Below are 27,878 nucleotides of genomic sequence, written 5' to 3'. Positions count from 1 at the left end.
CTCATCACTACAGCCCCAGCATCATACTGTAGCCAGTCTCTTGAAACACCGCTATCGCCAAACTTCCACTCCTCTCGAAACTTTCTTTTGTTAGGTGGTCCCGCTCTCACTGCCGCTTCATCCTTTTCGTCGGAGAAAGCTGCGGTGGGTTTTCTTTTTAGCGGCCGGCTTACTCCCTTGATATGGTTCCACATTGTAACCCATTTAACGTTATATTAAGCTAACGTTAGCTTAGCTATAGCAGGCGGACCGGCGTAACGTTAGCTCCCTGCAGTGCAAGCAGGCGCTGCAGAATGCAGATGGCCACGGCCAGTCAGCACAGAAGAGTAGCGGATGTGACGTTCATAAACAAGCCAAAATGAGGCCGGAGATGACGCGCAAGGAGAGATTGGGGGCTGAAATAAAGGCGACTGTCGTAAGACCAAAACACACCGCAGTTTTAATTATTTTACATGACTATTTTGTTACCCGCCACGTGGCGGACAGCCCTTTTATGTCACTCGCCAAAGCTAAAATATGCCCGCCATTGGCGGGTGGCCGGCTCTAATTTCGGGCCCTGCATGCAGGGTAGTCCAATAGACTTATCTAGAACTCCCCCCTGCTGAAAAAACCAGCATAGACCAGCATGAATTTCTTGCTGGTCTATGCTGGTTTATGCTGGTTAGTGCTGGTCTGATGCTGGTCTATGCTGGTTAGTGCTGGTCTGATGCTGGTGGACCAGCATTACCTTGCTGGTCCACCAGCTAATGCTTGCTGGTGAAGCTGGTAAACTACCATGGCCTTGCTGGTGAAGTTGCTGGACCAGCATGGTGAAGCTGGTGGACCAGCATGGTGAAGCTGGTGGACCAGCATGGTGAAGCTGGTGGACCAGCATGGTCATGCTGATGAAGCTGGTGGACCAGCATGGTGAAGCGGGTGGACCAGCATGGTGAAGCTGGTGGACCTGCATGGTGAAGCGGGTGGACCAGCATGGTGAAGCTGGTGAAGCTGGTGGACCTGCATGGTGAAGCTGGTGGACCAGCATGGTCATGCTGATGAAGCTGGTGGACCAGCATGGTGAAGCGGGTGGACCAGCATGGTGAAGCTGGTGAAGCTGGTGGACCAGCATGGTCATGCTGATGAAGCTGGTGGACCAGCATGGTGAAGCTGGTGAAGTTGCTGGACCAGCATGGTGAAGCTGGTGGACCAACATGGTTGTGCTGGGGATTGCTTGACCAGCATGGTCATGCTGGTGGAGGAGATTGTGAAGTGCTCCACAATGGAAATGACCTCCTCTGCACCCTGCTGGTCCATGGCATGGATTTAATTTTAACTTTCGTGTCCAGGCCAAGCCCAGGTCCCTTTTTGGGGTGTTTTACAAAAGTGAATTGTGTTAGTGTGTGTTAGAGAAGCAAATGAAAATGTAATTAATGTAATGAGAATATAATTAGGCCTGTCAAAATCTTGGGGACAATTTTTGCCCCTTGATCATATTTTTTTGGTGCATTCTGAGATTTATTAGAGCATATTTGGCCTTGCCCCTGGCTAATTTCCTACACTGGATCATACCATGAAAACATACAGTAAGGGGTAGACATCACCTTTTCTGTCATCATGTTTGGTTCAGGAGATTTGATGCAAAAATAATTAGGTTATAGTGGAAAGTAAAATGGTTGCCATGGCAACCATGAGGAAAACATCTAAAAGCAAAAGTTTTATTGGATGGGGGACCCTGGCACAAAATTGGGGGTCTGTGGTCTAGTTTAGGGGACCTTGATGTGAAAAAGTTTGGGAAACAATCTGGCCCATCACCCATCCCCTATGGGTTATAGGGTGGGTTATATTAGCCTGGGTAAACCCAGCCTCCACGTGACCTGCTCTCAGACCTGCTCTCAGTCACTACGAGAGCAGAGCAGGTCTGAGAGCAGGTCACGTGGAGGCTGGGTTTACCCAGGCTAGGGTTATATGCCTTCTTTTTTATATTTTGTATCGTCTTCTGGCCTCCATTGACAGCTTGCCAGATAAAATAAATGGTACAGGGCCAAGTTATAACAGAAGCAACAAATAACGCAACACACAAGAAAAAAGTTTTAACCATGCCCAACAAAACACCTTACAGGGTAACAGGCTAATATAACACAATACAAGAGGCTAATGCAATTCTATATCAAGCATAGTCCTTTAAAATAACATTACACATGAATGTATTATTATTATTATTATTATTATTATTATTATTATTATTGTTGTTGTTGTTGTTGTTGTTGTTGTTGTCATTATTATTACTATTATTACTTTCAAGCTATGTTATGTTTTCTACTGTAACAGAGGCTTTAATTAAACTCTAGGTGGCCGTGGGTCAGACTCATTTCTGAGGCCTGTTTTCCCATATAGAGGGTATGCACGTGATGTCACAGGCAGAAGTCACTGCATGGTCACGCCCACTGAGTGACAGCAAGACTGATTTTGAATGCAGTAATCAGCCTAGATCAATGACACCTACTGCTCCAAACAACAGAGAACCTGCTGAATGTTTTGCCCATAGGTTTTAGGTTTTGCCAGTCCCGATTGAGGGGGCATGTTCCAGTGGGAAAGTGACGTCCGTGCTGCATACCCTCCATTCAATTGGAACTATTTTATGGAACTGAGTATCACTACGCCTCTGATATGCTGCGCGAGACCATCTCCAAACTTTCGCGCGGCTGGACCTGTCTGCACCATTTGTCAATTGTCAGTACAGCACTCACTGCTCCGGTCTTCAAATAAACTCCAGAAACAACAAACCGGCGGCTTGAAGCAGATTATTTGTGGAGGTGAGTGAAGTAGGCTTAACTTGTGTGTTATTTACTACGACAGAAAGAGGTTATTCACGTCAATTACTTGTAAGAAGGAGAGGGGCCGCTGAGGGGGGAACACTTTTTTACCGATAGAGCGCTGCTCTCACCTTCAGCTCTGTGTGTGTGTGTGTGTGTGTGTGTGTGTGTGTGTGTGCGTGCGCGCGCACGCCTGTGGTGGCGTGGCTGGGTGATAATTCTATATTGTAACAGGTTAGTATTTTGGTTTAGTATTTAGTTTAGTATTTTGGTTCAGCTGTCAATCAAATCTTCATTACAGGATCATTTTCTCTTCCAAATGAAGGCGAAAATGGCGCCTAGTGCCTGTCATCTGGCAGAGTTTCTAGCCCATAAACTAACTACTAACTTGAGCAATTATGCAAACTAAATCAAACGGTAATGTCTAAGAATGCAAAGAAATGTAACTGGCTCGTTAAAACACGCATTCCAGGAATATTATTTACATTTATAACGATAATGGCGCGCGCCTCCGAGCCTGACAGCCTCCCTGGCTGTCAGGGGTCGTCTCTCGGAGATTCCAGGCGGGCAGCACCTATGAATCGGATTGTCCGCTCGCCCCGCACGAAGCAGCTGGCTCCCTGGTACTCTGCGGATCCCACTCGTGTAGCATGACAACAGGCTGAATCCCACTGGATTTGGGGGTGGAACACGCCAGGATTGGCCAATGCCAAAGCCAGTCCTCAGAATTGTCAAATCAAATCATCGACACGTATATGGTCCGCCTCTCAATTCGTTTTCAGTGTCTGACGCTCGCGCTGGTGCATTCCGTTCCGGTTCACTTCGACTTTAATGGTGGAGCTGATTTAATTACTGTATAAATATGAAAACAGGGGGAAAGCTCTACCTTACCTGGTATTTGTGATGTGTAAAGTAAAGCTAGAGAAACTGACCCAGACCTTTTTCGTTGGGTTTCACTTTTCAATTGTGCAAATATTACACTCACTAAACTGTTTCCCTGTAGGCCTGCTCTGTAGATCTTGGATGTGCATGAGAAGCCTGGTGATGCCTCCTAAAGCAGACTGGACAGAGTGCTACAACATCAACTTCTCTATACAGAACCAGCTGCAGCTGACCGTGGCCTCACCCACTGCCACATGTCTGTATGTTAACTACAAGACTTTATCCACTATCTTTCTCCTACTAATACTGTCTCCTACCACTACACCATTCCACTCCCCTCTCTATCCCTCCATTTTTCTCTCTCATTGTTCTCTCTCCCATTGTAGATGATAACGGAACGCTGAACTGCCAGCATTACTATGGCATTGGCCAGGAGGCCATGCTGGACAAGAAGGTGGGTGCTGTCATCCACGCCGTCAACCTCAGGAAGCTCCTGGGAGCCAAGTGCAGGACGATACGGGAGGAGATGAGAGCGAGGAGGTCGGTGGCATGTGTGGAAACATACACATGAGCAAAGTGCACACAGACATACAGTACAGACAGACTGGATACTTGGTGAAAGAAGATTGGCCAACTAAGAATCTTTCCCACTTCATACAACTGCTATTTTTTTTTACCTTTATTTATCCAGGGTAACCATAATGAGATTTCCATCTCTTTTTCAAGTGGGCCCTGCTCGCACTCACACACACATTAAGGGGTTAAGGGCCTTGCTCAAGGGCACCTCAGTGGTGGTAATGAGGGAGGGGCAAGTGCTGCTTTTCACACATGCTTTTCTAATGGACACTGTCTCTTTGTCTATATACTGTGTGTGTGCAGGTTTTCGATGAGATATCATACATTGAGGGAGAAACAGCCAGTGGAGGACACACATTAATCTGTTAAGTTGAGAACTTTTCTTTTCTCCAAAAACCTATTCCTGTGGTCCTCTAGGCCTACTTGCTTTTTATCCTTTCTGGAAAGGATTTTATTTTATTTTTATTTTTTGTGTGTGCTTTGAGCACCACAACATGGCCGGTGTCTCCAAAACTCAGCAACTCACACCAAAATGATCTAGATGGACATATCCTGTGGGTGGCTGTAGTTTTAATTAAAGGTGACTGGCTTGTTAAATAAATGATTTGTGCACATAGCTGATGCCATGATCCCATGGAACCTAATGCATGTGTCACTGCATTTGGACTCTTATTTACCAAATTGTAATGTGTCTGGAATGGATGAGCTGTTTTACCAGGTTCCAAGGTGGATCAGAAAGGTGCGATTTAACGCCCCCACTTACAGTATCTGACTTATCAACTTCAAGATGAATTTTAAAATGTGTTGCGAACTTGGGACCAATCGGGCTGTGAGCCAGAAAGGTCTTTGTACAGCTAGACCCTGGGCAGACAGTACAGTGAAATAATTTTTAAAGTAGCTCATGCGTCATGCGTCACTTTTCTGTAGCACGTTTTCAAACAGCAGTTGAAATATTGACCAAAGAACAGTGTTACTCTGCCACTAATTTATCTTTGTTTGCTTTTCAGTTTGATACAAAGAATGGCTCCAGAACCAAAACCTGGGTGAAGCAGATGTGGAAGCTCGAGTGGGGAAGCCTGGATGCTACATCACAGAGAAAATAATGGACATAAACAAACAAGCAAAGAATAGCACTTGAAGGGACACTCCACCAATGCTGATTTATTTTGCACATAATCTCACACATATCCAAAAACTGTAAACCGTTTTGCAGGCATTCATTTAGTTTGACAGTTATTGAGAGTTGATTTAAGTTGTGATTTGTGAATGACATCACTGGTCCACGACTGAACTCAAATCAACTCTCAATAACTGAAATTAATTAATTACGGTAAATGAATGCCTGCAAAACATTGTTTTTTTTCATAAAGTTTTTAGGATTGTGAGATTTTGTGCAAAATAAATCTGCATTGTTTTTCAGTGGAATTCTCTACTTCTGATTTGACTTAAGGCCTTTGCTCCTCAAGGGAGCATAGGCCATTGACAAAATGTCGGTGGTTGGCGGTTCTTCCCTGTTCTCCCCAATTGAGCCTGCTCCCAGACATTTCTGCCTGCACACTTCTTCTCCAGCTGTTCCTGGGGTGACCTCTTTTCTTGTCAGGTGATGTTGCCTGTTTGTTGTGTTATTGTTAATTAGTCAGTAGTTTTATTATTTAATTGGGTTTAATTGTAATGAGTCTTTAATTGCCTTCAGCACATTAATTGAGTTGAGTCACACTTTTACTTTTAATACTTTTGACATAAAGACAGGTACAGGCTGACTGTTCAGGTGCACTGCTGTATGTGCGGTTCTCTCTCCCACTCCCTCTCTGTGTTGCTTTTATTTAATAAATAATTATATTGTTATGTAAACCTGAAATAGTCTTCATTTAACTAGTTCAAGAAAGATTACTTTTGTGATGTTTATCTGGTCTGACTACTCTCAGCATGGGGTGCTGGTTAACAAGCATTCAACCATAGACCAGCATGTTGTGTTTTGACACCAGAATAGCTGGTGTATGCTGGTCACACCAGCATCTACACCAGCATAGGTGTACTGGTGTATGCTTCCCATGCTGGTCACAAGACCAGCATATGTGACCAGCATCCCATGCTGGTCACACCACCAGCATACCAGCATCATCGCATGCTGGTCACACCACCAGCATCCCATGCTGGTCACACCACCAGCATCCCAGCATCCCATGCTGGTCACACCACCAGCATCCCAGCATCCCATGCTGGGATGCTGGTACACCAGCATAACTTGTTGTGTTTTCAAAACACAACAAATTTACCAGCATCCCAGCATGCGATGCTGGGATGCTGGTACACCAGCATAAAAAGCTATGCTGGTGCATGCTGGTTTTTTCAGCAGGACCACATGCAAGGTAGTCCAAAAGACTTCTATAACACTCCCACAACATGCACATAGTCCAACAGACTTCTATAGAACTCCCAAATGTGCAGGGTAGTCTAATAGACTTATTTTTGACTCCCACAATGTGCAGGGTAGTCCAATAGACTTTTATAGAACTCCCACAATGTGCAGGATAGTCCAATAGATTTCTATATAACTCCCACGTCTGAAATCAAAACCACAAGAGTGTGACAATATGAAATAAAACGGTGGTTAGTAAGGGCGTTGCGGTCGGGGTGGAGGTGCATACGTTCGATGCCGCCGACCGGGGTTGGATGTCTATCCGCTAACCAGTGGGGTTGGATGTCTCTATCTGCTAACGGCGTTGGATATGAATGTGGTTGTGAAGTAGAGAGTCGGACCCAGCTGTTCTGCTGCTGTTTGTTTTGCGGTGAGCGAGCGCTCCTTAAAGCTAACGCTAACTCCACCGCACAACACACACATAAACACAGCCTATACTCACACAAGGACTACCTAGGAAGGCCTTCCCCACACACACACACACACACACACACAATGACGCGCGCGCACACGCACACAGATTTTGTGAAGCATATTAACAGCAGGGAGCTGGTTGTGTGTTGGCCCTCCAAACAAAAGCCATAAACAATAATTTGAATAATTTTCCAACAGCAGAATGTCTAATCAGAACTGTATTCTACCGGAGGACCACTGTGTGTGTGTGTGTGTGTGTGTGTGTGTGTGTGTGTGTGTGTGTGTGTGTGTGTGTGTGTGTGCGTGCGTGCGTGCGTGCGTGTGTGTGTGTGCAGTGTGTGTGTGAGAGAGGGAGAGAGAGAGGCCCCGTTCAGACCATCGACCTATATAAAGATGGACGCCATTTCAGCATCCGTTTAGTGAAGCCGCTGCATGTTAGATCGCCGCCCTGACGGCTGAATCCAGTATTAGGTCACAAGGCCCGCCTCCCCATGTTAGTGGATGGGAAAATCACAACCGAAATAATCACAGTATACGTCAGATAATTCTTTTCCAAAGGTGGTTTGTAGATAGTCATTATCATGCTAATGCCTGTGCAAGTGGTCATTTTTCTGATCAGTTTGTTTTTAAGTAGTTATTTGACATATAAAAAGGGATAAAAATGGATGATTGACAGCTGTGGCAGCCAGTCTCAAGCCGTCATTGGCTGTACAGGCTCTGCACATTATAGATCTATCGTCATAGACAACACACCTTCATGTTATCTAACGCTCCCTGGAAGTCGGGTGGCTCATGTTGGCTGTGCTGGCTACAAGACATCAATGGACCCCAATAAAAAGAACATTGTTTTGAGGAATGAAAACAAATGTTTTGTGCGCGAGGAATTAACGTTGGTTGGGGACTGAAGTAAGTTCAGAAAATATGTGTTTTATGAGTTACTCCAGCTACGTTATAAGTAGGCTACACAATGGTTTTAACATGCAGGCTAGCATTAGCTGCTTGCGCTAGTCGGCTGTTTTTCATATTACTATAACTTAACAACCGATAACGATAGCTGGAATAACACAATAATAGACACATATTTTCAGAACTGACCAGGTTGTCCAACTGACAGGAAATGTGTTTTATAACGTTAACTCCCGTCCCGGGTAGAAGATGAGATGAGGCCTAGTAGTACACAACCACCATTAGCTCATCGCTAACGGGTTAGCATGACATACAAACAGACGTTTTATTTTTTGTAGGCTATTAAAGCAACAAACTTTTTTATATGCATATCTGGAGGAAATGCTTTGACTGTGGGGATGTTCATTCTTCACAAGCTCCTCTCTTAGTAACGATATACCAGGCAATAGACCAGGCAGCCTGGCTCACGCACTCACTGGGCTAACGTTAGGTTGGGCTGCCCACACACTGTACCGGGGCGGTACAACAACGTAGCCTCACGGTTAGATATGTTAAACCAACATTTGCGCCAAAAGAAATGTAATCATAAAGTTAATCAAAATGCCACGGAAACATTAGGCTAGCTTAGTCAACACAGCAATCCCCCCAGTGAGGCTGAAGGTGAGTGAGGCCTGCCTCCACTTGCGGCCCGGGCTGAGAGCGCTGAGAGCACTCAGCAGTCAGCAGCAGCAGTCAGCAGCCCGGAGGTCTGAAATCTCCGACAACCAAAATCAGATTTTCGTACAGGCGTCATTTTGATAAACTGATCTCATAGTGGGACTCTTCCTGGTTACTTTTGGCGAGACAAAAAATATTACAACTTAAAGTGTTATATTTACAGAGCTAGACTGTATATAAATACACAACGCACTGTGCGCATTCTAGAAACAGCAGCTCTACATAAGAAAGTTCAGAGGGGCGTGGAGCTCTCAGAGGTTCTCAATCAAGGGCGCTACTGCGCAAACTCTGGTTCACTGATCTGGCCGGATTTTGGCTTCAATGAAACATACAGGGAAGAGATAGGAACGCTCTCTCCATTCATATTATATCTCAATGGTTCAGACTGGCAGGCCAAAACCGATTTGTGAACTTTAAATGACCTATAATGGATTGGTTTTATGAGTCTGAACAGCACAAAATCTGATTTGTGTCACTTGTCCCAAACCATATGGAGGTATTTTCAAATGCGATTCCAATGTGCTTTCGTGCGGGCGTGCTGATCGGCCAAATCGAATTTGAATGTCACTCGCAACGCGACACACAGCGCACGCACACATATCATATCAGAGTGTATTTTGCAGGGGCGGGGGCTTGAATGGCAGACAGAGAAACACAGCGCGGCTAGCAAACTTCGCTCATAATGGACCTACAGTACTTCATCGATAGAAACAAACATTCTCACAACTAGGCTACCTCTCAGCGGCACTGCGGGTCCTCGAGTGAGCGGACAGGCAGCAGTGAAGCCAGTCGGAGTTAAATAAATACACCACTTCTGAGCCGTATACCACGAATGTTGTATAAGAAGATCCAGGATCTGTCCCTTGATCTGGTTGGTCTAAACCAGATCTTAACTTGTACCACGAACGTCGATTGCCACTCGTTAACTGGAACCAGGTTTTTCTAATCAAGCCGAGAGCTCGTGCACATGGAAATCACACTGGACCTCGTGCCCGCAAAAGAGGCATGGTTTTTAACAACTGCCAATCACAATGCAATATGGACTGCTCCAACTTCTACAGCGTCAGACACGCCTATTTCCTCATTCATTGAAACCGCAAATAAAAATCCGCGTTGGATATTATTAGTCTGTTCCCGAATGACTGTCTAAAGTCATCACTTTTATCCACACCAGTAATTTCTTTGAAGAGCGGTTTCTGCCTCCACGTAGGCTATCTACAGCAGCTCAATTCACTCTCTCAATAAACTCAATAAAACCGGCATGTCTTTTGGGGAAGCAATGTGTAATCTATCTCAGTCCAATCCGTATGTATAGACCATTTAGGCTCAATGAATAATAATGATCTCATGATGTGTTTAGTCGCACTGATTGGATAATTCCTATAGGTTAATCAATAAAAAATAGATGCTTCTGAACTGAATCGACACGGTACGTGCGGGCATAGATTTCATTTATAAAAAATAGCCTATTTTGTGGTCACATATATAGGCTATTGTCAGCAGAGTCGCATATCTCCATATTTCATATAATGATGCTGGAAATATGTTCCATCACATCATACAGGCCAAAAGCAACACAGTTGCAGCTGCAAAATGCAGGAGTAGCCTAGATATGAATCATCTTAATATGGGATCGCCTGTGTGCAGGTGATCCCATATTAAATTGCTTAGATGTAGTAGGCTATTCTTAGCCTGACTCCACCAGACGGGGGCGGCATTGTTCCACAAATTCACAATCCACCTCAGTCTGGCCCTGGCCTCAGAGAGGCATTCAAACCGGCCGCCACCCAGGCGCACCAATCAGCGTGAGCTAAGGGCGGGCTTTGCGAGACCGGATGTGACGCCACCGAGAGGCGCTGGACGTTTGTAGTTCTTTCACTATTCAACATGGCGGCGGCTACCGAGGCTAGCTCCAGTGAGCTAGTCAAACATTCTATTCAAAACAATAAGCTAACATAAACGTTAAACACTTGATCTTACAGTGAGTACGAAACCGTAACTGTATTGCTGTAACGTTATCAACTATGAACGTTAGTAAACAAGACATTGTTGTAGAATTTGGGGAGATAGCCTTCAGACGGTTGCTAGGCTGGGAGAACATAGCAGCCATCAGCTAGCTGTAGGCTAGTGAATGGCTAGCAGTTAGCCATTCACGCAAGTCACACAAACACAAAGCCCTTCTCACCACAGCCCAGTAAACATGCAATCTGTTAAACCATCATTTTTGTTCCAAATAGAAATAAATCATAACGTTAATCAAAATGCCACTGAAATATTAGCTAATCAACACAGAACTGCAAAGATCAGTGTGATGTATTGTCCCTACTGCTAGCTGAAGTGTATTCTGCTATGATTGGAATGTTTGCTGCTGTTTAATAAACCACGTTAACTCACGTTGGTGTCCGAGTGACATATTATGTTATACAGATCTCAGGATAACAGGATGTTACTCGAGAAATTGGTTTATCGATAGAACATAGCTTAAGATTTTGCACTTGTACTTTCTTTAGATAGGGGGTAAACAAACTAACGGCATGGGAGCCAATACTAGATTATATCCAAATGCTGCATGGTGTAACTGTAACCCGTGCGTTACGACTGCGTTGTGTTCTGGGTTGTGTGTGTGGTGACACTCAGGAGGCAAGAGGCAGTACTGGGTCTCAAGTTGTTGTTTACTGTGTGACACAGAGCAGAGCCAATGCACAGCATTAGGGTTTGTGTACATATGCGCGGTCTCACTCCCCTCGCTGACATTCTAGGAGACTGTCCTCCATTTATAAAATACACAATAATTATAGGCTATATCCTAATTACTAAATCTAATAAAATAAAATTCCATTGCATAGAAAATTACTAAACAAAATTACTAAATGACCCATGTTTCAATTATTTAACAACTATAAAAATAAAACACATTATAACCACAATATTATTAACATTCAACTAATTTAGATTCACAGATTATATTAACAGGCAACTCTGTTGTGTTACTCTAGCAGCCACACCAGCTAGGCTCAACTTATATAGCTAACTGGTGTGGAGTAGCTACAAGGCTATCAGGCCTACAGCCTTTCATTGCACAGCAAATGATACAAAAACGTTTTCAAAGAAATAAACTCAAAACATCTCCATACCTGTGTGACACAGAGCAGAGCCAATGCACAGCATTAGGGTTTGTGTACATATGCGCGGTCTCACTCCCCTGATAAGAAGAACAGAAGTAGTCAGACGTGAAACACGGAAGTTTATGCTAGTAAATTGGCGGTCTTCGCTCTCTACATTAGCCTGCTAATTCTCCCAGGCAACCACATAAAAACGTGGGTTAGCGATCTCGGATCCGCACAGAATTTACACAGGATGAGTGGAATATTTTACAGAACAAGTAGCAACCAGTGGATCACATTCAGAACACGAATTACGACTTTTAAAAGCGTTTATCAGGCGGAGATTTACACAGCACAACTCACCTCGCTGACATTCTAGGAGACTGTGATGGGAGCTGCGCGCATGCGCACGTAATGACGTGCTGCGATGGGTGCGTTTGGAACCACTACACTCTAGAGCACACAAGTAGGAGATTTACAAAGGAAATGGGGTGTTTTGGTGAAATTCATAAGCGGGACCATATTAACCTGTTACATAACCTAAAGGGTGCTTTTCCTCTTCTCCGTTGACGTCCTCTGGGCTCCAGGCAGCTCCCTTTCGCAGATTCATCTCTGACATAAACATCTTTATGAATTTACATCATCTTATCATTTTACCCAATCGTGCCTCAAGACCAGCAGATTATGTAACAACAACACCACACGGCCGTCTTTTCTCCGTTTAGTTTATTATCACAAAAGTAGCAAATAACATTCTCCAGTCATGCGTAAACATCTACCATTCCACTGACAGATATGCTAAAATTCACCAGTCCTTAATGCTAAATAGTAGCGTTAAATCATTATATTGTATCAAAGTATTTGGTTGTTATTGATTGTTTTGGTTGTTATTGAGCGAGCTACTGTAACTTGTCCCAATTTACCCCCGGGGATCATTAAAGTCTTTCTGATTCTGATTCTGATTGCCATGATCATAAAGGCTAGAGAGCGTTGCGTCTCCATGACGTTAGCCGTCCAGGCCAGTCCAGGGTGCGTGCCACTCGGTGTCATATCGTGTCATCAGTTCCCTGAAGAAACGAACAACGATATGTGTTAGTCATGAATCGCTGTTAACGTTAACATCAAATCAATAATCATCAGACGTAGCACCCCAACCTCCAAATGTTGCTAACGTTAGCTAACATCAGTTAATCCAATCAGTTACATTTAACGTGCAAAATGGCCTACCTGCACTTCATCCTCAGTCAGACATCTGCAGTAATTCTTCTTTCTTTTGGCAAATTGAATAGTCAATGGTTGCACCCAATATTCACCTTACAAAAACAGCAAAAAATCTGCGACCTCCATGCTAACTAATTAGCAATTGTAGTCCTAGCCGTTCGTGTTTACCAGGCGAGGCTACGTCATGAAGGCAAGTCGATCTGATTGGTTGGCGTTGGCACGCCCAGACGGTGACAGACAGACGGTCCATCCAATCACCTGCCAAGTAGCTTCCCTGCTGAAAAAACCAGCATGCACCAGCATAGCTTTTTATGCTGGTGTACCAGCATCCCAGCATCGCATGCTGGGATGCTGGTAAATTTGTTGTGTTTTGAAAACACAACAAGTTATGCTGGTGTACCAGCATGGGATGCTAGGATGCTGGTGGTGTGACCAGCATGGGATGCTGGTGGTGTGACCAGCATGCAATGATGCTGGTATGCTGGTGGTGTGACCAGCATCCCATGCTGGTCACACCACCAGCATGGGATGCTGGTGATGTGACCAGCATGCGATGATGCTGGTATGCTGGTGGTGTGACCAGCATGGGATGCTGGTCACATATGCTGGTCTTGTGACCAGCATGGGAAGCATACACCAGTACACCTATGCTGGTGTGCTGGTGTGACCAGCATACACCAGCTATTCTGGTGTCAAAACACAACATGCTGGTCTATGGTTGAATGCTTGTTAACCAGCACCCCATGCTGAGAGTAGTCAGACCAGATAAACATAACAAAAGTAATCTTTCTTGAACTAGTTAAATGAAGACTATTTCAGGTTTACATAACAATATAATTATTTATTAAATAAAAGCAACACAGAGAGGGAGTGGGAGAGAGAACCGCACATACAGCAGTGCACCTGAACAGTCAGCCTGTACCTGTCTTTATGTCAAAAGTATTAAAAGTAAAAGTGTGACTCAACTCAATTAATGTGCTGAAGGCAATTAAAGACTCATTACAATTAAACTCAATTAAATAATAAAACTACTGACTAATTAACAATAACACAACAAACAGGCAACATCACCCGACAAGAAAAGAGGTCACCCCAGGAACAGCCGGAGAAGAGGTGTGCAGGCAGAAATGTCTGGGAGCAGGCTCAATTGGGGAGAACAGGGAAGAACCGCCAACCACCGACATTTTGTCAATAGCCTATGCTCCCTTGAGGAGCAAAGGCCTTAAGTCAAATCAGAAGTAGAGAATTCCACTGAAAAACAATGCAGATTTATTTTGCACAAAATCTCACAATCCTAAAAACTTTATGGAAAAAAAACAATGTTTTGCAGGCATTCATTTACCGTAATTAATTCATTTCAGTTATTGAGAGTGGACCAGTGATGTCATTCACAAATCACAACTTAAATCAACTCTCAATAACTGTCAAACTAAATGAATGCCTGCAAAACGGTTTACAGTTTTTGGATATGTGTGAGATTATGTGCAAAATAAATCAGCATTGTTTTTCGGTGGAGTGTCCCTTCAAGTGCTATTCTTTGCTTGTTTGTTTATGTCCATTATTTTCTCTGTGATGTAGCATCCAGGCTTCCCCACTCGAGCTTCCACATCTGCTTCACCCAGGTTTTGGTTCTGGAGCCATTCTTTGTATCAAACTGAAAAGCAAACAGAGATAAATTAGTGGCAGAGTAACACTGTTCTTTGGTCAATATTTCAACTGCCATTTGAAAAAGTGCTACACAAAAGTGACGCATGAGCTACTTTAAAAATGATTTCACTGTACTGTCTGCCCAGGGTCTAGCTGTACAAAGACCTTTCTGGCTCACAGCCCGATTGGTCCCAAGTTCCCAACACATTTTAAAATGCATCTTGAAGTTGATAAGTCAGATACTGTAAGTGGGGGCGTTAAATCGCACCTTTCTGATCCACCTTGGAACCTGGTAAAACAGCTCATCCATTCCAGACACATTACAATTTGGTAAATAAGAGTCCAAATGCAGTGACACATGCATTAGGTTCCATGGGATCATGGCATCAGCTATGTGCACAAATCATTTATTTAACAAGCCAGTCACCTTTAATTAAAACTACAGCCACCCACAGGATATGTCCATCTAGATCGTTTTGGTGTGAGTTGCTGAGTTTTGGAGACACCGGCCATGTTGTGGTGCTCAAAGCACACACAAAAAATAAAAATAAAATAAAATAAAATAAAATCCTTTCCAGAAAGGATAAAAAGCAAGTAGGCCTAGAGGACCACAGGAATAGGTTTTTGGAGAAAAGAAAAGTTCTCAACTTACCGGTACTTAACAGATTAATGTGTGTCCCCCACTGGCTGTTTCTCCCTCAATGTATGATATCTCATCGAAAACCTGCACACACACAGTATATAGACAAAGAGACAGTGTCAATTAGAAAAGCATGTGTGAAAAGCAGCACTTGCCCCTCCCTCATTACCACCACTGAGGTGCCCTTGAGCAAGGCCCTTAACCCCTTAATGTGTGTGTGAGTGCGAGCAGCACAGCATGGTTACATCCAAGATCTACAGAGCATTACAGGGAAACAGTTTAGTGACTGTAATATTTGCACAATTGAAAAGTGAAACCCAACGAAAAAGGTCTGGGTCAGTTTCTCTAGCTTTACTTTACACATCACAAATACCAGGTAAGGTAGAGCTTTCCCCCTGTTTTCATATTTATACAGTAATTAAATCAGCTCCACCATTAAAGTCGAAGTGAACCGGAACGGAATGCACCAGCGCGAGCGTCAGACACTGAAAACGAATTGAGAGGCGGACCATATACGTGTCGATGATTTGATTTGACAATTCTGAGGACTGGCTTTGGGATTGGCCAATCCTGGCGTGTTCCACCCGCAAATCCAGTGGGATTCAGCCTGTTGTCATGCTACACGAGTGGGATCCGCAGAGTACCAGGGAGCCAGCTGCTTCGTGCGGGGCGAGCGGACAATCCGATTCATAGGTGCTGCCCGCCCGCCTGGAATCTCCGAGAGACGACCCCTGACAGCCAGGGAGGCTGTCAGGCTCGGAGGCGCGCGCCATTATCGTTATAAATGTAAATAATATTCCTGGAATGCGTGTTTTAACGAGCCAGTTACATTTCTTTGCATTCTTAGACATTACCGTTTGATTTAGTTTGCATAATTGCTCAAGTTAGTAGTTAGTTTATGGGCTAGAAACTCTGCCAGATGACAGGCACTAGGCGCCATTTTCGCCTTCATTTGGAAGAGAAAATTATCCTGTAATGAAGATTTGATTGACAGCTGAACCAAAATACTAAACTAAATACTAAACCAAAATAACCTCTTTCTGTCGTAGTAAATAACACACAAGTTAAGCCTACTTCACTCACCTCCACAAATAATCTGCTTCAAGCCGCCGGTTCGTTGTTTCTGGAGTTTATTTGAAGACCGGAGCAGTGAGTGCTGTACTGAAAATTGACAAATGGTGCAGACAGGTCCAGCCGCGCGAAAGTTTGGAGATGGTCTCGCGCAGCATATCAGAGGCGTAGTGATACTCAGTTCCATAAAATAGTTCCAATTGAATGGAGGGTATGCAACACGGACGTCACTTTCCCACTGGAACATGCCCCCTCAATCGGGACTGGCAAAACCTAAAACCTATGGGCAAAACATTCAGCAGGTTCTCTGTTGTTTGGAGCAGCAGGTGTCATTAATCTAGGCTGATTACTGCATTCAAAATCAGTCTTGCTGTCACTCAGTGGGCGTGACCATGCAGTGACTTCTGCCTGTGACATCACGTGCATACCCTCTATATGGGAAAACTGGCCTCAGAAATGAGTCTGACCCAGGGCCACCTAGAGTTTAATTAAAGCCTCTGTTACAGTAGAAAACATAACATAGCTTGAAAGTAATAATAGTAATAATAATGACAACAACAACAATAATAATAATAATAACAATAACAATAACAATAAAGGTAATAATAATAATAATAATAATAATAATAATAATAATAATAATAATAATACATTCATGTGTAATGTTATTTTAAAGGACTATGCTTGATATAGAATTGCATTAGCCTCTTGTATTGTGTTATATTAGCCTGTTACCCTGTAAGGTGTTTTGTTGGGCATGGTTAAAACCTTTTTCTTGTGTGTTGCGTTATTTGTTGCTTATGTTATAACTTGGCCCTGTACCATTTATTTTATCTGGCAAGCTGTCAATGGAGGCCAGAAGACGATACACAATATAAAAAAGAAGGCATATAACCCTAGCCTGGGTAAACTCAGCCTCCACGTGACCTGCTCTCAGACCTGCTCTGCTCTCGTAGTGACTGAGAGCAGGTCTGAGAGCAGGTCACGTGGAGGCTGGGTTTACCCAGGCTAATATAACCCACCCTATAACCCATAGGGGATGGGTGATGGGCCAGATTGTTTCCCAAACTTTTTCACATCAAGGTCCCCTAAACTATACCACAGACCCCCAATTTTGTGCCAGGGTCCCCCATCCAATAAAACTTTTGCTTTTAGATGTTTTCCTCATGGTTGCCATGGCGACTTTGCCATTTTACTTTCCACTATAACCTAATTATTTTTGCATCAAATCTCCTGAACCAAACATGATGACAGAAAAGGTGATGTCTACCCCTTACTGTACGTTTTCATGGTATGATCCAGTGTAGGAAATTAGCCAGGGGCAAGGCCAAATATGCTCTAATAAATCTCAGAATGCACCAAAAAACATGATCAAGGGGCAAAAATTGTCCCCAAGATTTTGATAGGCCTAATTATATTCTCATTACATTAATTACATTTTCATTTGCTTCTCTAACACACACTAACACAATTAACTTTTGTAAAACACCCCAAAAAGGGACCTGGGCTTGGCCTGGACACGAAAGTTAAAATTAAATCCATGCCATGGACCAGCAGGGTACAGAGGAGGTAATTTCCATTGTGGAGCACTTCACAATCTCCTCCACCAGCATGACCATGCTGGTCAAGCAATCCCCAGCACAACCATGTTGGTCCACCAGCTTCACCATGCTGGTCCAGCAACTTCACCAGCTTCACCATGCTGGTCCACCAGCTTCATCAGCATGACCATGCTGGTCCACCAGCTTCATCAGCATGACCATGCTGGTCCACCAGCTTCACCATGCAGGTCCACCAGCTTCACCATGCTGGTCCACCAGCTTCATCAGCATGACCATGCTGGTCCACCAGCTTTACCAGCTTCACCATGCTGGTCCACCAGCTTCACCATGCTGGTCCACCAGCTTCACCATGCTGGTCCAGCAACTTCACCAGCAAGGCCATGGTAGTTTACCAGCTTCACCAGCAAGCGTTAGCTGGTGGACCAGCAAGGTAATGCTGGTCCACCAGCATCAGACCAGCACTAACCAGCATAGACCAGCATCAGACCAGCACTAACCAGCATAAACCAGCATAGACCAGCAAGAAATTCATGCTGGTCTATGCTGGTTTTTTCAGCAGGGTTGAAAAAAGTGACCGCCCTCTTCAGCAGGGTAGCTTGACCAAATCCAGATGGATGTTGTTTGTGAAACAGAATGTGAAGCAAACTCATCAATCTGGCAGCGTCAGGTTAGGCTATTCTAGCATGTGTGACAATTTCAATTCCAACCCAACGTCAGTCTCAGCTCTGTTGCGCACACTGCACCGTGCGCTTTGGAGACGTTTATGTAACCTTTTTATGCCGGTTTAGTGATATTTCTCCACTCACTATTCAGCTGCAATCGATCGGCGGGGTCAAACAACGTATCTAGGCTACTTGAGAGCACAAAAATGAATATATAAAAAACATATTCCAAAGTGATAGGGCTTAATTTAATTTAAATGTAGCCTGCAACAAGTGCAAGGCTTTAGTCCTTGATTAATTCAACAGGAGCCTTTTTTTTTCTTTTTTCTTTTTCTTTTTCATTTGAATGCAATGTATTTTTCATATGGGGACCATATGAATGGTGACTCGCTGTTTCCAGAGAGCTGATTGGTAAGCAGGTGGGTCTTTCATGGGTTTTGATCTTATCCTCTGAACTTAACCTGCTACAAAGCAGGTTAGCCGTAGAGCATAAGTTGCTATGGTGATCTATCTCGATAAGAAGTTAACTACCATCGTGGTACGGCAAAACTAGGGTTAAACCTGAAGTTACCTCGCTAAGCCAGTAATCTTGCTTTGTGGTACAGGCCCCTGGTCATAAAATCCCTGTCTTTCCCAGGCTGCAGCTGCTGCACTGCCAAATGTCGAGGAGTTCGGCACTGTGATTTTTTTTAACATTCATGTAAGCATTTTATGGAATTTATTTAGTTGCCACAGTACAGGACAGGATAGAGCTGTCACTTTCCCAAAAATAAAATTCGAACGAACTTTAATTGACCCGCAATTTGTTCGATTATATTCAAAGTTAATTGGTTAACTTCGCCCCCCCCCCCCCCGTATGTATAGACCATTTAGGCTCAATGAATAATAATGATCTCATGATGTGTTTAGTCGCACTGATTGGATAATTCCTATAGGTTAATCAATAAAAAATAGATGCTTCTGAACTGAATCGACACGGTACGTGCGGGCATAGATTTCATTTATAAAAAATAGCCTATTTTGTGGTCACATATATAGGCTATTGTCAGCAGAGTCGCATATCTCCATATTTCATATAATGATGCTGGAAATATGAAGTTCAATCACATCATACAGGCCAAAAGCAACACAGTTGCAGCTGCAAAATGCAGGAGTAGCCTAGATATGAATCATCTTAATATGGGATCGCCTGTGTGCAGGTGATCCCATATTAAATTGCTTAGATGTACAGTAGTAGGCTATTCTAGCATGTGTGACAATTTCAATTCCAACCCAACGTCAGTCTCAGCTCTGTTGCGCACACGGCACCGTGCGCTTTGGAGACGTTTATGTAACCTTTTTATGCCGGTTTAGTGATATTTCTCCACTCACTATTCAGCTGCAATCGATCGGCGGGGTCAAACAACGTATCTAGGCTACTTGAGAGCACAAAAATGAATATATAAAAAACATATTCCAAAGTGATAGGGCTTAATTTAATTTAAATGTAGCCTGCAACAAGTGCAAGGCTTTAGTCCTTGATTAATTCAACAGGAGCCTTTTTTTTTTCTTTTTTCTTTTTCTTTTTCATTTGAATGCAATGTATTTTTCATATGGGGACCATATGAATGGTGACTCACTGTTTCCAGAGAGCTGATTGGTAAGCAGGTGGGTCTTTCATGGGTTTTGATCTTATCCTCTGAACTTAACCTGCTACAGAGCAGGTTAGCCGTACAGCCTAACGTTTTATAACGTTAACTGATGAGTCGCGTTGAGGCTAGTGTTGTGATGGTCCGCTCCTGTCTTTGTTGTTGTCTGCATCGGCCGCCTCCATTTTGTCTTGTGTCTCTCATCAAACAACTTGTGTCAAGACATGTCAGGTGGTCATAGGTCAAGCTGTTAGAGCGGAGCGCCCTCTGCTGGATCAACCTGCTGCCTGCCTCGCTCGGTTACATTATACAGGGGGCGTGTCGCTGAGAGCAAGTCTTTTTCAGGAGCGCAATTGTTTGGATGGTGAGATCAGTGGTGTTGTCTACGTGATACACAGGTATACGCCGTATACACACTGCAAAATTACTCAGATTTGCGTATGCGCACTGCGAAATGCGCTATGATACGTATCGTTTTCACATTTCACAAAGCGCAGACTTTTGGACCCTAGGGGCTTCCGTCGAGCGTGACGTAGCCGTGACGTTGCTTACCTACCAAACAAAACAGTTGCCCAGGTGAGGAGATGCCGTATTCGATAGATACACAATGAAGCGAAAGCAAACTACTCAAACGACACTCTTTCAGTGTTTTCGTAGGCCTGCTTGCCCTGCTACTGCAGCTGCAGCTTTAGCTGTAGATGGCAATAACATTACAGAAAGGAATCCTGAGGACTCTGATGAGGCAGCTGCTATCGCAACGTTACCTGATGATATCGTCATACCTGGTAAGTCGCATGTACGTTATAATATGAACGTTACTCTAACAGCAGCAGGGGATTGTTTGGTACATTGAATTATATCTAGAACAAGCACAATAACTAGCTAGGTTGATACATCGGGGGGGGGGGGTGTACTGCTGCTGTGTGTGTGTGTGTGTGTGTGTGCCCCCGCAGTAAACAACATAATGCAATGTTTTGATGTAGTGTATATCTCCTTGTTTCTTTTAGATAAGAACTCGACCTGGCCAGCCGTGTGGAGTGAGAGTCAAGCGACGGAATTTAAAAACAGGCATCCTTGGTTGGAGTGGAGAAATGGAAAGCTAGGTAAATATCAGCCAACATGCTCAGCTGGTTTAAACAATAGAGTGGACGTAGCTTCAGCATGCGTACCAAGGGATTCCATCCGCCATTTTATTTTCCATAACAGTAAAATTACTACCTCTGTGCCTTGATAAGCTTGTTCAAAATAAAGTGTTTAAATTCAACCTTTTTTCTCATGGTCTTTATTAAAAATAGGTAATTATTCTTAAGCTGTTCTGCACACACACACCACATAATTAACATTGTGGTTTGGTTTGACTTTGTGTGTTGGGGGGGGGTTGGGGGGAGTTGATGCATTTTGCTTAAAAAATACTGCATGTGATGTGTTCATTGATTGAATTTAATTAATTAATTTCTGCTCTGTAAATAGTTTACTCTTGTGATCAAAAACACTGATCCAAAGCTCAGTTCTGAAGCTATTCTGTAAATTTGGGGAGGAACAACAACAAAAAATGGGTCGAATCTCCGCCCACTTCCGACCGAAACCACGCCCACTTCGGGTTAATCAAGAATCTTCCAAGTGAGTTGGCTCTCAGGAACCTGAGTCTTTCCATCTGTATAACAGGGAGCTGGCACAGCAATCGGGAGCAATTTGGGGTTCAGTATCTTGCCGAAGGACACTTCGACATGCAGACTGGAGGAGCCGGGGATCGAACCAACCTCTTTTATCCAAAGCAATTAGTAGACGACCCGCTCTACCTCCTGAGCTACAGCCGCCCCCCATACAGCTGTGTGTGTGTGTGTGGTGTGTGTGTGCGCGCATGTGTGTGTGTGTGTGTGTGTGTGCATTTAAGTCGGGGGATACAGACAGGATCAGAGCCATCCAGGGGGAGCTGAAAGCGAGCATCAGAAGCCGTTTTCACACATGCGTACAGGAAAATTACCTGTAAATCAATATCGGCCATTTCCCGGAATTTCCCTTCACACCTGAGCGCTCGCATGTGTGAATATAGCAGCGAAATTGCCTGTATGTTGGGGGGCGGGGCGGCACTGCAGAGCGGGTGGGGAGTGACGTGTGCACTTGGATGGGGAATCCTCCTTATTTTGGGGGTCGGCAAAACTCCGATGGTGAAATAAGTTTGCTTGTCACGCAATAAATCACACTCGTTTGACTTAAGAGGGCATGTATGTTGTATCATTCACATTCGCTAACCAGTCTTTGAACTGAAATATTTGAAGAAGTTGGGATCCGTGTCTGAGAGAAATAGCCTGGCTGGTTCGATGTTTATCCGTTCACCTGCGTCGCGTTGAAGCACTTTTTACAGACTGGCTTCGTTTGATGTGTCCGGGCTTGCCTTCGCTGTCGGCAACGTAAGCAAAATACTTCCACATTTCGCTTCGTGCATTTGCTTTCTCAACAAGCGTTGGGCGGCTTGCAAGACTCTCAGAGCTGTCTGTGTCCCTGTCGGGCTGACTGAAGGAGGAGGACTGAAGCACGCCCACACATGAAGCTGACATACCGCTCTTATTATCACAAGATCATTTCGCCAGTTTGCTTTAATGTGCGCGAATGATTAGATTATGCCCGCTGGAACATTAAGCAACGTGTGTACACCTCGCCCATGAGAAGGACCGGCAAATGACTTGACACACGTTTCACACTTGTGTCCCTTATCGCGGCATACCGCTCTTCTGACTGGCTCGAAACTGGTGAAATGTCCGCGATGACGGGGGAACGCTTATACCGGAAAACAACTTTCACACATGAAGGCATTAGACCGCTTTCCGGTCATTTAGCGGTAAAAAGCGCATGTGTGAAAACGGCTAGAGTGGCAAAGGAGGGCTACCGGTCGAAGCTAGAGGCGAAGCTCCAGGAGAACAACATGAGAGAGGTATGGAGGGGTGTGAAAGCTATCACAGGGTTTAATTGTGCTGGGGGCGGGGCGGTGGAGGGGGGGGTTCATCGGGCCAATGAATTGAATCTGTTTTTCAATAGATTTGATACAGCTGGCCCGGGGGCCCCCTCCCCCGACTCTCCTGACTGCAGCATACAAACAGCAGCCCCCACCACACGGCTCCCCCCCCCCCTCCCTCTGGCTCCGGCTGTGGGCCCTCCAGCCTTATCACCTTCCCCTCCCCCTCATCCCCCAGGCTATTCCCTGTCACCCAGAAACAAGGCTACACCCCCCCTCCCCCCCCAAAGGGCTTCAGAGCTGATGATGCCACCCCCCCCCCCCACCCACGCTGACCATCACAGCGGACCAGGTGAGGAGTCAGCTTTTGAGGCTACACACTAGGAAAGCAGCTGGCCCGGATGGTGTCAGCCCCATGGTGCTCAAAGCCTGTGCCCCCCAGCTGTGTGATGTGCTACAGCTGATCTTCAACAAGAGTCTGAGTCTCCAAAGGGTCCCCGTGATGTGGAAAATGTCCTGTATCGTTCCTGTACCGAAAAAGCCAAGACCCAGTGGCTCCAACGACTACAGGCCGGTAGCTTTGACGTCCCACATCATGAAGACCCTGGAGAAACTCGTCCTGGAGCAGCTCAGGCCTTATGGTCAAACCATCCCTTGACCCCCTCCAGTTCGCCTACCAGCCCCGACTGGGAGTGGAGGACGCTGTCATCTACCTGACCAACCGCGCCTACGCCCACCTTGACAACCCGGCCAGCACTGTGAGAGTCATGTTCTTCGACTTCTCCAGTGCTTTCAACACCATCAGGCCGGCTCTACTGGGTGAGAAGCTGACGGCCATGCGGGTGGATGCCCCCCTGGTGGCCTGGATTGTGGACTACCTGTCTGGCAGACCACAGTATGTGCGCCTGCAGAACTGTGTGTCAGACAGAGTGGTCAGCAATACAGGAGCACCACAGGGGACGGTCTTCTCTCCCTTCTTCTTCACCATCTACACCACGGACTTCACCTACCAGACAGTCTTGCCACCTTCAGAAGTTCTCTGACGACTCTGCGATAGTGGGATGTATCAAAGATGGCGACGACGATGAGTATCGGGATGTGGTGGTCAACTTTGTCACATGGTGTGAGCAGAACCACCTGCAGCTCAACGTGTCAAAGACAAAGGAGCTGGTGGTGGACCTGAGGAGGGTCAAGGCTCCGGTGACCCCTGTTTCAATCCACGGGGTCAGTGTCGACATAGTGGATGATTACAAGTATCTTGGAGTGTACATTGACAATAAACTAGACTGGGCTAAAAACGCTGATGCACTCTACAAGAAGGGCCAAAGCCATCTCTACTTTCTGAGACGGCTGAGGTCCTTCAACGTCTGCCGGACCATGCTGAGGATGTTCTATGAGTCGGTAGTGGCTAGTGCCTTCCTGTATGCTATTGTGTGCTGGGGCAGCAGGCTGAAGGCAGCGGATGCCAACAGACTCAACAAACTGATCCGTAAGGCCAGGGACATTGTGGGGCTGGATCTGGGCTCTCTGACTGCGGTGTCAGAGAAGAGAACGTTGTCCAGGCTACGCTCCATCATGAACAATGACTCGCACCCACTCCACGGCGTGCTAGTCAAACACAGGAGTACGTTCAGTGAGAGACTGATTCCACCTAGATGCAATACGAATACGGAGAGGCACAGGAAATCATTCCTGCCTGTGGCCATTGGTCTATTTAATGCCTCTCTTAAAAGAGCACCTCGGAGACGCTCAGTCTCCCTGAGACTGAGCCAGCCGATAGGTTAACTGTGCCTGGCTGAGCCACGTGTAACGTATAGGGCAAGCCGACTTAATATAAGTCCAGGGTGCAATAATGATAATTGACACGGAATGTATACTTACTCTACGTATTTTGTATTTTGCTTACTTAGACACTCTACTTATTTTTTGCTTCTATCGCATGTACTACTGTTATTCTATGCTCTGTTGTGTTCTTCTCCTTATTTGCTTAATATTGCATTTACTACTGTTTATTTTATGCTATGTGTGTTCTGTGAGCGAGCTACTGTAACTTGTCCCAATTTCCCCCCGGGGATCATTAAAGTCTTTCTGATTCTGATTCTGATTCTGAGTGTGTGTTTGAGTGAGTGACGGGGAGAGATTCAGGTTCCAAATTATAGATTCATTTTGTTGACAAATTACAGCCAAATGTTTTTACAGACGGACTTCTGGATATCTCTTTTTATCACTCCATGCAGGAAATACTGTCAACAGTCATACAAAACAACATCAACAACAACAACAACAACAACATGTTTTTAGGAATAGCATGTTATATAGACCAGAACTGCGTCGCGTCTTCAAGCGCCCAGCTCCAAGGCCGCGCCCCTTTTTAGGGGAAACCCACCATAGTAAACGACGGTACAAGAAGCCGAAACCACTTCAAACAAACTATTTAAAACGGTTTAATTTGATAGAGATATGCCGAAGAGTTGCTGCGTTGTTATAGTTTCACTAACAATAAAAAAAACAAAAAACTGGTCTGCGATAGGGTAGGCGTGACACCGTCAATGTGGACGATGCATGTAACCTGGTGGAAACTGGATACAGCGTTCATATAAGGCAAGTACCTCGTGTCGATGTATCTTGCGCATTCTATGGCCGGCCGAGTTGAAATATATTGTCATGTCATGGTGTCTTTGGGTCATTTATAAAGGAAATTAATTCTGTTATTTTTCTATAGATGTTTTGGGTACTGCTATTTTACATTGAAGTCAACGCGAGTGGCTTGTGTTATCCCCTAAAAAGGGGCGCGGCCTTCAAGTTTTGCAAATTACCCGGATGTGCTGTTCTGGTCTATAAGTCAGGCTATGAATGATATATAAACACCTGTATAAACCTTCTGAATATAGTTGGAATAAAACTGGACAATTTGGTGTAAGTGCTACTGAAGTGGAGATTTCTGGCTCAGATCATGAGAACAGCCTTTCTACCCTTTTCACCAGCCATGTCTTGCCTTAATTGACTGGTTGACTGACAAGCTCAAAATTAACTGATTGATTGATTGAGTGGTTGACAGACAGTTCATTTATTAACTGTTATTTCCTGTGTGTGTGTGTGTGTGTGTGCATGCGTGTGTGTGTGTGCCTGTGTGCGTGCTTGTGTGTGCGTGTGTGTGTGGGGCAGCCTCGGCCACAGTAGAGGACTTCCAGATCCGTCCTCATTCTCTGTTCGTGCACTCCTACCGTGCGCCGGCTTTCTGTGACCACTGTGGAGAGATGCTGTGGGGGCTGGTGAGGCAGGGGCTCAAGTGTGAAGGTGAGCCCTGTGTGTAGGTTAGTATTAGGTTTAGATCGGGATTTGCTACAACAGGGATTGATATGAAGGTGTAGGAGGCTTGGTAGAGTGTGAGACATAAATGGATAGAACCTACTAGTAATATCAGTTTCAACTAGAAGGGCACTCGGAGAGCGCAAACCCAAGACTAATACACCCGACTATCTCTGTTCAGCGCTGTAGCAGCGCTGGAGAGAGTCTGGCTCAATCTACTCACATTCTGGTATAAGAGGAATCAGCTTGTTTGTAAACAAACAATTTCTACAGCTTCTGTGGGCAACTGCTATTCGTTTTAAACAGTTCAATGTGAAACCATGCCCTCTTTGAACTCTAACTGCTCCACCAAGCCAGCAGTATCAATATAAACTTAGACTTGACCTAATTTAATAATATGGCATCAGCCGATCCAGTAGCTCGGATATAATATCAAATAGCTGATGAATAAACTTAGTCCTGAACTGCTGAGCGGGCTATCTCAAGCCAGCAGTATCAGTATAAACTTAGACTTGACCTAATTTAATAATATGGCATCAGCCGACCCAGTAGCTCAGATATAAAATCAAATAGCTGGTGAATAAACTTAGTCCTGAACTGCTGAGCGGGCTATCTCAAGCCAGCAGTATCAGTATAAACTTAGACCTAGACTACCTAGACCTGAATTAGCAGTATAATATTAGTCATCCTAAATAATCCTAATAAATTTTGATTTGACCTAATTTTATTGTTGTCTATAGAGTTAGTTCCACCTCTGCGCAGATTCCCCCGCTCTCTTCTCTCTCTCCCCCTCAGGTGTCCTTCATTGGCCTGACGTACACCCCACCGCTGCAGCCCTAGGTCCGGCCGTCATCGCCCTAGCCACCTGTCGTCACTCTAGGCCATCTACCCACTACTCCTTCTACTGTCTGACACCCCGGGCTCATCACCATCACCGACCCCTATCCTCATCATCCTGGTCACCTGCTTGCCTAAGGGAAGGGGAGGGCGCCCCCGCCGCCCCCCCCCCCCCCCCCCGCCGCCTCATCATCACCTCCAACTCCTATCCTCCCCTCCTCTTAATCATCACCTCCGACTCCTATCCTCCCCTCCCCTCCTCTTAATCCATGTCACCAACGCGGACTCATGGATTCCTCAGATCATCCTCATGGAACTCCCAATCTTGTTACCCCTTTTTGTCACCTAGCTAATTAACTAGTATTCTCTAAACCTACGAACACTTAAAGACTGCATTTTCTATTTCTTTTTGGACTCTACTTTTTAGATTTTCAACTCCCTTCCCTGATCTTAGGATAATTTAAAAATTACATTTTTATATCCCTTCTGTTGGACTCTTTTTTACATTTTCAATTTTCTGTTCTCCTGTACATTTTAT

The 27,878-nt window shown here is 44.8% G+C and overlaps 1 protein-coding gene across 1 annotated transcript in view; it reads left to right on the top strand.

Moving 5' to 3' along the window:
* Window positions 1-27,878, top strand: part of prkd1 (protein kinase D1) — a gene marked incomplete at both ends in the record, with an annotated part of 226,015 nt that overhangs the window by 70,175 nt on the left and 127,962 nt on the right. The window contains one exon of the mRNA XM_083634163.1: window positions 26,360-26,491. Within this exon, the coding sequence (XP_083490289.1) occupies window positions 26,360-26,491 (132 nt within the window). The remainder of the gene's footprint in view (window positions 1-26,359; window positions 26,492-27,878) is intronic.

The sequence above is a fragment of the Poromitra crassiceps genome (assembly GCF_964638095.1).
Source record: "Poromitra crassiceps genome assembly, chromosome: 3".
Classification (NCBI taxonomy): Eukaryota; Metazoa; Chordata; class Actinopteri; order Beryciformes; family Melamphaidae; genus Poromitra; species Poromitra crassiceps.
Note: the sequence above shows the minus strand (reverse complement) of the source record. Positions and strands in the feature narration are given on the sequence as shown.